Source organism: Zea mays, chromosome 7 (genome assembly GCF_902167145.1).
Source record: "Zea mays cultivar B73 chromosome 7, Zm-B73-REFERENCE-NAM-5.0, whole genome shotgun sequence".
Taxonomy (NCBI): domain Eukaryota; kingdom Viridiplantae; phylum Streptophyta; class Magnoliopsida; order Poales; family Poaceae; genus Zea; species Zea mays.
This window is the reverse complement of record NC_050102.1, coordinates 13,020,735-13,032,184: the sequence shown is the minus strand read 5'-3', so window position 1 is coordinate 13,032,184 and position 11,450 is coordinate 13,020,735. Positions and strand designations below refer to the sequence as shown.

The following is an 11,450-nucleotide window of genomic DNA, read 5'->3' as shown; positions in this document are numbered from 1 at the left end:
CTCACTGTATGACCCCGGAGGCGTATGTATACGTATGAGCATAAGGAAAATTATTAAGAAAATATTTGTAGGGATTTTAAAAGTGATTCTGAGGGTATTTCTTAGGAGAAAAATATTTGGAGAAATATCGGTGGAACATTTAGCCAGTATTTCTGAAAAGAATTTGAGGGGATCACTAGGGAAATATTTGTAGGATATTTTGAAAAGAATTTCGGAGATAAGGCAGACCACTATATTTTCTTTGTTGAGATCAACTCGCAAGAAAACATTTTGAAACAAAATTTAAAATTCATTTTTAATTTAGAGCGAGTTTGAGAAATTTTCTAGGTTTGGATTTTCGGGGTGCTACAAGGGGCTGACATCATAGGGCTGAGAAAATAGATGTAAGGATGTGACAAAAAAAGAAAGTCTAACAAGGAAGTCTAACTCTCATGATCGTGCCATGTGCCCCCAAAAGGTCCTAATGACCTTATCGTTACTATTTGCGAGGAGTCTCCCCAATCGGGTGACCTATTGCGATCGTCGCTTGATCCACCCTCGTTCGGCGCCACCTCCTTCCCTTTCTGGGATGTTTCTTGGCTTGGAGCACCCTGCTCCTAGCGGGCAACATCGGCTTTAGGATCCACTTCCCCTAATGAGGCATGTCGCATCCAAAAGCCTCTAGCATCTGTCTGAGTGGACATCTGGAACCACCTTGAGCATCAGGTTGCCAGTGCTCCGACCTCGCACCAACGACTTGTTCGGCTGCCCTATAACCACAGGACCTGCAGCTGTTCGGACGGCTGCAGCTGCAATCCATAGAGACAAAATACTGTACAAGCCGCAGCCGGATTAATGCCACACCAAGCCGCAAACCTTCTGTGTCGCACGAAACATTCGTGGTGTTGATACCGATATGGGAGGCAACTACTGCTACTCAGGATTTTTCCGCTAACGTGACTGAATGCACGTTCTCCTAGAAACATCCTCATTCTGTGCAGTGTGATTTATACCGATACCGTTGTCTATCTGCAACAACATCCGCGAGCTGATGGAGGCATCCCAAAGCATTCTATTTTTTTTTCATTAAAATTTATAGGGAAACATATTTATATTTAAGTCCTCTAAAAAATTGGTTAGATTTTGACTAAATTTTGTGAATTGGAAAAAAGTATAATACCAAAACTAAAATTCCCATATATTATTAATAGCATTACCTACCATTACAATGTATATAATAACAGCGATCTTAATTTTTGTTTAGAAGCAGGCATGTCTACACTCAGCCATCGTAGAGTAGCGAGCATGAGTTCGCCCCCCAATGCAGCAGTAGCACTTGTTATCTTTGCATGGAGGAAACCCTACAACGCACCATGCTCCGTTTCCTTGCATAATTCCTTCTTTAGCTGGAGTAGAAACACTGACATCATCTGTGACATGACCTAGTAGAAGGTATAGGATAAGAGTTCTATTACCAACAAATGCCTCGAGAATAATTACATTCGAAATTATTTGAGTAATTTAACACAGGGGATTGCGATACATTAGCAATTCGCCATGATACACACGGTATCATATAATAACATCTTCTAAATTGTCTAGATCTATCTAAGCATGCACACACATGTCTGTATAGTTTTCACTTACCCTTCCCATGTGCATGAGCAGCAAAGTATCCGAGGAGAAGTAACGAGAAAAACACTAGCGCATCCACCCTCTTTCTGTACTCCATGTCGCAAGACAATTTAATGAACTCCTCACGATTGATCCTAGAAGAGTGTATACTTATATATATATACTATAATCCTATAAGAGTGTATACTTATATATATATACTATAGCGGAAACCAATTCACTAGCAAGTATTCACCAAAGATATGCTACTCCAAACTTAGCAGTGATTTAGTTTCTTTTAGACAAAATTGTAAGTTATCTATTCTATCATATCTATCTATCTATCTATCTATATCTTCTATATATCTATATCTATATCTATACCCCTTATTATATCTATATCTATACCCCTATATTATTTGGTGAATTTGCTATATCTATCTATATCCCTATATCTATATCTATTTGAGGTGTGGGAAAACCCAAGGTTACAATTCTGGCTCTACTACTACCTACCTGTGTCGAGAGCTCATGGTCGCACACGCATCGCCAACGAGGAGCAAACAATGCAAGCCACTGCACGCAGAGCTGTGCAACCGTCGCTGCCCTCCACTCCTGCTATGCCACCTGTCACCCCAGGTTTTAGAAGGTAAACCGAATGCGAACCATGTACGTGCTAGGATCAGAACTCACGTACATAGCGATTACATAAATGACTCATCATAGCACAATGCTTCGAATAACAATAAAGAGTAAGTAATAATATTAAAGACTAGAGTCATTTACATAATATAAATCAAAGTACACAGAATTGAAACGTAGCCAACGTAAATTAACCCACCACAGGCAGCTGACTGGGGGATGTCGCTAGCCTAATCCTCAAACTCGTCGAAGTCCTGGAACTCCTGGAGATCCACCTCGACACCTTCTTTACCTGAGCATAGATTGCACCAAAGGCAACCTGGTGTTTTGTGAAAGCAAGGGTGAGTACACATCAACGTACTCAACAAATGTCCCGTTTGGCTGTAGTGGACTAGCTTTATGTGGGGTTAAGGTCAAGCAGTTGCTTTTAGTTGATCAGGTAATTATTACTAGTAGATAGCCAGGTTTTAACATTAACCCAAGTTGTTAACCCAAAAGTACTCTTTCCAAACGGAAGGAATACCAGAAACCATAATCATAATCACAATAGAAACCAGCATTATCCTCATCATCATCTATAAACAAAGTAGTCCTGATTCAATGTGTCTCTAATCAATGGAGCTCCCAAGGCCGCTCATAACCGCGAGCACGCCTGATATATTAGTTTCATAACACTCTGCAGAGGTTGCGCACTTTACCCACGAGTCGTGATTCCTTCTCTAGCCCGGGCTTGCAAGACCCTTATTCACTCTCGAGGTGAATGGCCAAGGATTCACTACGAAGCCCTTACAAAGATTCCCTGAGGGTGTAGCCGCCCGTTAGGTTTCCTAAATGTACTACACTCCTCCCCAAGGGGCAATCCACCCTCGGCAGAGCGAGCCGCATACACCTAGCCCATTGACGGCACGACGGCGAAGTGAACTACACCTCAGTTCCTCTAATTAATTAGCTAAGGGCGTCCATACCACCCTCATGGTTGCACTATTTTCCCGGGTGGTCATCCAACAAACAAGTCCTTATGGAGAGGCGCTCGAGAAACCGCTCGAGTCCCCTAAAATGCCACAAGTATATCATCATATCCAGAAAAAAATCATAGTATCATCATTGTATCTCATCATGTTCATTGATTAAAAGTAAAGCGCTAGCATAGAGCTAATCATAATAATCAATACCCAAAGGGTAAACAAGGACATGAAAACAGAATACTAGTCAATCCTTAGGTTGATCATGGTATGCGTGTAATACTCAAAATTGTGTACAAGGAATATATAGTGTTTTCCTTATTTGATGTGCCTCATTTGCATCATAAAAAAAGAGCATACACAAAATTTGGAGTTTAATTCAAACAAATGATAAAAAAATGCATCATGTTGGAGTTTATATGTTTGTGCATTAAATAAAATAATAATGTTAATGGTAATAAGATAATAAATACTAGAAGTTGAATCAAACCCTAAATTTGAAAATAGGGTTTTGAAAATAAAAAGAAAAGAAATACCACATAAAACATAGGGAATAAATATATACATAAATACATTCTCTTCATCTCCAAATGTAAATTGGCACATTTTGATATAAGTACAAATCCATAACTGAAATTCAAATTTGAATTTGAAATCTAAAAATAGAAATGAAAACCTAAATTTGAAAAAGAAAAGAGAAAAGAATAAAGAAAAAAGAAAAAGGGTAAAATCGCCGCATGGGCCAGATCTGCGCTTTTCGACCCATAAGAGAATTCCTTCCGCGCAAGCCCAGCCTTCTCTCCTTCGCATGTGCCGACAGGTGGACCACTTCGGTCAGCCGTGCGCTCGCTCACGCCATCGACGCGTGGGACCCACGAAGCAGCCTATCCCTTGCACTAGACACTCCCGTGTGGGCCACCCTTGTCAGGTCTTCCGTCCTTCTCGGTTGCGAGCTGGAAACGGAACCGCGTGCGCTCGCTTCTCCCTTCTGCTATCTGGAACGCGGGCCCGCCTTGTCAGATATCGTGTGTTCTTCTCTCCGGAGCTCTTGCCGTAGATCCCGCCGCGCGCTAATAGCACACCTCAACCACCTCCGCGCCCGTCGGCCGGGTTTGCTGGGTCCGTTGCGCCCACCCTCATCCCGACCTGGCCACGCCTATAAAGAGTCGCTGTGCTGGCTCCGTCTCCCCTGTTTCAGCGCCGCCACCGCGCCAAACTTACCGGCTAGGAGAGAGGGGAGCTCGGGATTCGTCGTGGGAGTTGGGGTCGCCGCCGTCGCCTCACCTCCGTTCGTTGCTCTGGGCGGTCGGGTGGTCACCGCAGGAGCCGGGTACCCAGAGTGGAGCTCGGACCGGTCACCGCTGCAGTTGGGATTCTTCTGCGACTGCGCTCGGCGGTGGGTGAAATCGCGAAGGCGTTGTTCGAGTGGTCATCGGTAAGCGTTTCCCCTCGCTCGCACCTGCTCGGCGTATCATCATTAGCGTAGCGTGCATACCACTGTTGAAGCTGATTGCTAGCTCGTCGTGGCGGGGCGCGGCGTTACCATTCTTCGGTGTTGATCTGAGAGCGTTAGTGATGGCGGTCGGTAGTGGGGAGCCAGTGGCGAGGGCCGTGCGGGGATCCTCGGCGTGCGCGCTCGCCGACAAGCGGCCGCGCGGGGTGGCCAGGTCCATTTTGTTCAGAGTCTGTGGCGCTCGGTTGCGGCGGTATAGCTGAGAAAAGAAATCGAAGAGAGAGAGAACCGTGAGGTAGAAGACGCGGGCGCGTCCGTCGATCTGGAAGTGGACGGTACTGGTTAGGGCGGGGAGGTCGCTGGGCGCTGCGCTGTTGATCAAACCGCGGACGTCTCAGATCGGGTCAGGCGTACCTGTTCGGCTAATGGCATCGTGACCGTTGGATCGGTTCTAGACGTCTAGGATTAGATCTAGGGGTAAGCGAATGAGAACCGTGGATGTTAGATCTGGCGGTCGAAAATAGTTATACGTTATTTGCTGCGTAGACATAATCTGGGCCAATGGGCAGTGATCGGACGGTCTGGATTTCCGGATACCCCTTCGTGTGGCAAACTTCATAAAGAGACCCTCTGTTTTCACATAATAAACCCACCGTCCACGTTCACTGTGTTCTGAGTCTCGGGAAAACTTACGCGCTAGCCCCTGATTTTTTTTGGAATTCGAGGCCCAGTCCAGAAGGGATTAAAAATAGAGAAATAATTATAGAAATTAGTTTTTAGTACAAAAACAATTCTAGAAACTTGAGAAATTCATATATAATTCATTTTAGCTCCAAATTGAGTCATTCCAGTTGCAATAATTTTGTATTAATATTGCCATGAAACTTGAATTTAAATTATTCATTTGGATTAATCTATTCTAAGCACTAAATAATTTCCGAAATTCATATCTTGGTAACCGCAACTCCAAATTTAGTGGTTCTTGTTTCTACGATCTCGTAACATCGCGTAGATTATTATTGCGTAGTTTATTCTTATGTTTGGTGTGATGTTAATTTTTGCCTATACCATGCTTGTTTGTATTGCTACGACTAGCGCGAGGTTACGAGTCACCTGTGGATCATCCTGGTACCTGGAATCTCAAGTCCCAGGCAAGTTGTGCCCTTGATCACTTCTTTTTACCCACCCATGTTCTGATTAATCATAATGATCTGCATAGGTTAATTTTGATGGGACCCAATAGGTTACCCTAGTTTGATTATCTTTATACCTTGTTACCACTGAACTTTTTGGGTAGTACTTGCTAGTGCTTTATGTGGTTTTGGGTATGAAGATACATTACTCATGATTATACTTTTGTTATCCGTTGTTATTTATCGTTCATGATAAGATCATTATGTTAATTGGAACATGGAGCGACCACCCGGGAAAACAGTGCTACCACAGGGGTATAATGGGACGCCCTTGGCTGATTAATTAGGAAAGCTAGTGGAGGACTACCTTACCCGAAAGGGGCAAGGGCAGTAGGGGAGTGGTCAGTGTAGGGAGGCCCTCGGGAGGATTTTGCTGCGATGGCGGTCCTGCAAGGGATTCCTGCATTGGAGCTTCCTATAAACTGTAGCGGGTTTTTCTGAAGCTAGTGGAACTTTGTAAAGGCCTCGTAGTGTTACCCTGCCTCGCCTCCTCGGTAGAGGTGTATGGGAAGTCGCGATCCCTTGGCAGATGGGTAACATGACTTGTGGGTAAAGATGCGCAACCTCTGCAGAGTGTAAAACTGGTATACTAGCCGTGCTCACGGTCATGAGCAGCTCGGACCCTCACATGATTAATTTATGGAACTAAATTCAATTTGTCATATGCATTGCATCGCAGGTGATGTTGTTACTTTTGGTTCTACTACTTAATTGGGTTGGTATTTACTTATACTTAGTAATTGCTAATAAAATTTTGACCAACTTTAAAAGCAATGCTCAGCTCTAACCATCCTCTTTGGTAAGCCTTACACTTCACATGAGCTCCCACCTTTGGCGAGTTCATGCACATTATTCCCCACAACTTGTTGAGCGATGAATGTATGTGAGCTCACTCTTGCTGTCTCACACCCCCCACAGGTCAAGAACAGGTACCACAGGATGAGGCGCATGGAGGATGTTGTGACGAGTTCGTGAGTGGTCTAGGCCGTCGTCTCCCAGTCAACTTTGGTTTGCTGGACCGTTGTCTCCTTATAATGTAATTATTTATTTTGTATAGAACTCCTGTTATATAGTAAAGATGTGACATTTGATCCTGTGCCATGATTCATCATATGTGTGAGACTTGGTCCCAGCACACCTGGTGATTATGTTCGCGCCCGGGTCTTGGTGCCCCGAAATCCGGGTGTGACAGAAGTGGTATCAGAGGAATGTTGACTGTAGGACGAAACCTAGATAGAACTGGACAACCAATACTTACTTACCCTTGCTACTCTAATTCTTTTCTAAACTTTTCTTAATCTTTTCTCATCTATTTTCGCTTTACTCTGATTATTCTTACCTTTTCATTCTAAAGACAAATGTGGATTTCACACTTTGAAATCCTGTGCCTAAAGTGACTTTTAGGAATAGGAGACCTCATCTTAGGAACAAAAACAAAACTATTTTTTTATAATTATTTGTGCCCTTGAATGTTTGTTCTTAGGATACTTGCCTGATTTGGATCTTTGATTGAGTGTGATGAGTTGTGGAGGAATGTCCACAATCACATATGCATATACATATCGAAAAAAATGCTTATAAAAATAACTAGGTAAACTAGGTTATCCCTCATTAAAGTATCTAGCCTAACAATATTCATCTCATCTTAAAAGATTTTATCCTACACTCATAGATCCATCTTATGTGAAAAGATCCTAACTTATCCTAATTAAAATATATCTTATCTTAAAAGATTTTCTCTTATCTTAATAGATTCATCTCATCTTAAAAGATTCTATCCTATCTTATCTTGTCATATCCTAACTACCTTGCTTATCTCGTACTAGGTGTAATAACTATGATCTATCCTAAAATAAGTAGATCTTAACTAGTCTAATCTAGTTATATCCAATTTGTGTATCCCCACCTAACATCAAACAAGATTTTGACCTACATCATGTAGTCTATCTCATCCATATCTATCTTAACCATATTCCCCAACCCCGATGATATACACTAACCTCGAATCAATGAGACCAAGACCAGAGAAGAGAAGATCGACCTCGACAAGGAAGGATAAAACAGTCAAAGTGAATCTCGAGATGAATCAAGACTTAAACATTGCTGGTGAAGTCTTTTCCTTGTCATAATCTTTCTTACCTCAACTTGTCCAGCTTATACCCTATATAATAGGTAACTAGATACCTAGGCTCTCCTAATCAACCCCTATTGACTATAAAAAAATGAGACTCTGGATTTTTGAACCAACTATAGACTAAAAGCGGAATTACAAACCAATTCTTTTGCATCCCTTTTCTTACAAATCTCGAGGACGAGATTATTTTTAAGGGGGGTAGGATTTGTAATACTCAAAATTGTGTACAAGGAATATATAGTGTTTTCCTTATTTGATGTGCCTCATTTGCATCATAAAAAAAGAGCATACACAAAATTTGGAGTTTAATTCAAACAAATGATAAAAAAATGCATCATGTTGGAGTTTATATGTTTGTGCATTAAATAAAATAATAATGTTAATGGTAATAAGATAATAAATACTAGAAGTTGAATCAAACCCTAAATTTGAAAATAGGGTTTTGAAAATAAAAAGAAAAGAAATACCACATAAAACATAGGGAATAAATATATACATAAATACATTCTCTTCATCTCCAAATGTAAATTGGCACATTTTGATATAAGTACAAATCCATAACTGAAATTCAAATTTGAATTTGAAATCTAAAAGTAGAAATGAAAACCTAAATTTGAAAAAGAAAAGAGAAAAGAATAAAGAAAAAAGAAAAAGGGTAAAATCGCCGCATGGGCCAGATCTGCGCTTTTCGACCCATAAGAGAATTCCTTCCGCGCAAGCCCAGCCTTCTCTCCTTCGCATGTGCCGACAGGTGGACCACTTCGGTCAGCCGTGCACTCGCTCACGCCATCGACGCGTGGGACCCACGAAGCAGCCTATCCCTTGCACTAGACACTCCCGTGTGGGCCACCCTTGTCAGGTCTTCCGTCCTTCTCGGTTGCGAGCTGGAAACGGAACCGCGTGCGCTCGCTTCTCCCTTCTGCTATCTGGAACGCGGGCCCGCCTTGTCAGATATCGTGCGTTCTTCTCTCCGGAGCTCTTGCCGTAGATCCCGCCGCGCGCTAACAGCACACCTCAACCACCTCCTCGCCCGTCGGCCGGGTTTGCTGGGTCCGTTGCACCCACCCTCATCCCGACCTGGCCACGCCTATAAAGAGTCGCTGTGCTGGCTCCGTCTCCCCTGTTTCAGCGCCGCCGCCGCGCCAAACTTACCGGCTAGGAGGGAGGGGAGCTCGGGATTCGCCGTGGGAGTTGGGGTCGCCGCCGTCGCCTCACCTCCGTTCGTTGCTCTAGGCGGTCGGGTGGTCGCCGCAGGAGCCGGGTACCCAGAGTGGAGCTCGGACCGGTCACCGCTGCCGTCGGGATTCTTCTGCGACTGCGCTCGGCGGTGGGTGAAATCGCGAAGGCGTTGTTCGAGTGGTCATCGGTAAGCGTTTCCCCTCGCTCGCACCTGCTCGGCGTATCATCATTAGCGTAGCGTGCATACCACTATTGAAGCCGATTGCTAGCTCGTCGTGGCGGGGCGCGGCGTTACCATTCTTCGGTGTTGATCTGAGAGCGTTAGCGATGGCGGTCGGTAGTGGGGAGCCAGTGGCGAGGGCCGTGCGGGGATCCTCGGCGTGCGCGCTCGCCGGCAAGCGGCCGCGCGGGGTGGCCAGGTCCATTTTGTTCAGAGTCTGTGGCGCTCGGTTGCGACGGTATAGCTGAGAAAAGAAATCGAAGAGAGAGAGAACCGTGAGGTAGAAGACGCGGGCGCGTCCGTCGATCTGGAAGTGGACGGTACTGGTTAGGGCGGGGAGGTCGCTGGGCGCTGCGCTGTTGATCAAACCGCGGACGTCTCGGATCGGGTCAGGCGTACCTGTTCGGCTAATGGCATCGTGACCGTTGGATCGGTTCCAGACGTCTAGGATTAGATCTAGGGGTAAGAGAATGAGAACCGTGGATGTTAGATCTGGTGGTCGAAAATAGTTATACGTTATTTGCTGCGTAGACATAATCTGGGCCGATGGGCAGTGATCGGACGGTCTGGATTTCCGGATACCCCTTCGCGTGGCAAACTTCATAAAGAGACCCTCTGTTTTCACATAATAAACCCGCCGTCCACGTTCACTGTGTTCTGAGTCTCGGGAAAACTTACGCGCTAGCCCCTGATTTTTCTGGAATTCGAGGCCCAGTCCAGAAGGGATTAAAAATAGAGAAATAATTATAGAAATTAGTTTTTAGTACAAAAACAATTCTAGAAACTTGAGAAATTCATATATAATTCATTTTAGCTCCAAATTGAGTCATTCCAGTTGCAATAATTTTGTATTAATATTGTCTACCAACTAGTAACATTGTTTAGCCATGAAACTTGAATTTAAATTATTCATTTGGATTAATCTATTCTAAGCACTAAATAATTTCCGAAATTCATATCTTGGTAACCGCAACTCCGAATTTAGTGGTTCTTGTTTCTACGATCTCGTAACATCGCGTAGATTATTATTGCGTAGTTTATTCTTATGTTTGGTGTGATGTTAATTTTTGCCTATACCATGCTTGTTTGTATTGCTACGACTAGCGCGAGGTTACGAGTCACCTGTGGATCATCCTGGTACCTGGAATCTCAAGTCCCAGGCAAGTTGTGCCCTTGATCACTTTTTTTTACCCACCCATGTTCTGATTAATCATAATGATCTGCATAGGTTAATTTTGATGGGACCCAATAGGTTACCCTAGTTTGATTATCTTTATACCTTGTTACCACTGAACTTTTTGGGTAGTACTTGCTAGTGCTTTATGTGGTTTTGGGTATGAAGATACATTACTCATGATTATACTTTTGTTATCCGTTGTTATTTATCGTTCATGATAAGATCATTATGTTAATTGGAACATGGAGCGACCACCCGGGAAAACAGTGCTACCACAGGGGTATAATGGGACGCCCTTGGCTGATTAATTAGGAAAGCTAGTGGAGGACTACCTTACCCGAAAGGGGCAAGGGCAGTAGGGGAGTGGTCAGTGTAGGGAGGCCCTCGGGAGGATTTTGCTGCGATGGCGGTCCTGCAAGGGATTCCTGCATTGGAGCTTCCTATAAACTGTAGCGGGTTTTCTGAAGCTAGTGGAACTTTGTAAAGGCCTCGTAGTGTTACCCTGCCTCGCCTCCTCGGTAGAGGTGTATGGGAAGTCGCGATCCCTTGGCAGATGGGTAACATGACTTGTGGGTAAAGATGCGCAACCTCTGCAGAGTGTAAAACTGGTATACTAGCCGTGCTCACGGTCATGAGCAGCTCGGACCCTCACATGATTAATTTATGGAACTAAATTCAATTTGTCATACGCATTGCATCGCAGGTGATGTTGTTACTTTTGGTTCTACTACTTAATTGGGTTGGTATTTACTTATACTTAGTAATTGCTAATAAAATTTTGACCAACTTTAAAAGCAATGCTCAGCTCTAACCATCCTCTTTGGTAAGCCTTACACTTCACATGAGCTCCCACCTTTGGCGAGTTCATGCACATTATTCCCCACAACTTGTTGAGCG

At 43.9% G+C, this 11,450-nt stretch overlaps 1 protein-coding gene across 1 annotated transcript; it reads right to left on the bottom strand.

Moving 5' to 3' along the window:
• Positions 1-1,111: 1,111 nt before the first annotated feature.
• LOC100125634 (maternally expressed gene 2) lies at positions 1,112-1,785 on the bottom strand. The gene is made up of 2 exons (NM_001112566.2): positions 1,627-1,785; positions 1,112-1,421 (listed from the first exon to the last, which is right to left on the bottom strand). The coding sequence occupies exons 1-2, from the start codon at positions 1,709-1,711 to the stop codon at positions 1,240-1,242; spliced, it is 267 nt and encodes an 88-aa protein (NP_001106036.2). The 5' UTR covers positions 1,712-1,785; the 3' UTR covers positions 1,112-1,239.
• Between the last annotated feature and the right edge of the window lie 9,665 nt (positions 1,786-11,450).

Coding starts and splice junctions, on each gene's coding strand:
- LOC100125634 (NM_001112566.2), bottom strand. CDS start 1,711: ATGGAGTACAGAAAGAGGGTGGATGCGCTAGTGTTTTTCTCGTTACTT. Junction 1,422..1,626: donor TGCTCATGCACATGGGAAGG/GTAAGTGAAAAC, acceptor ACCTTCTACTAG/GTCATGTCACAGATGATGTC.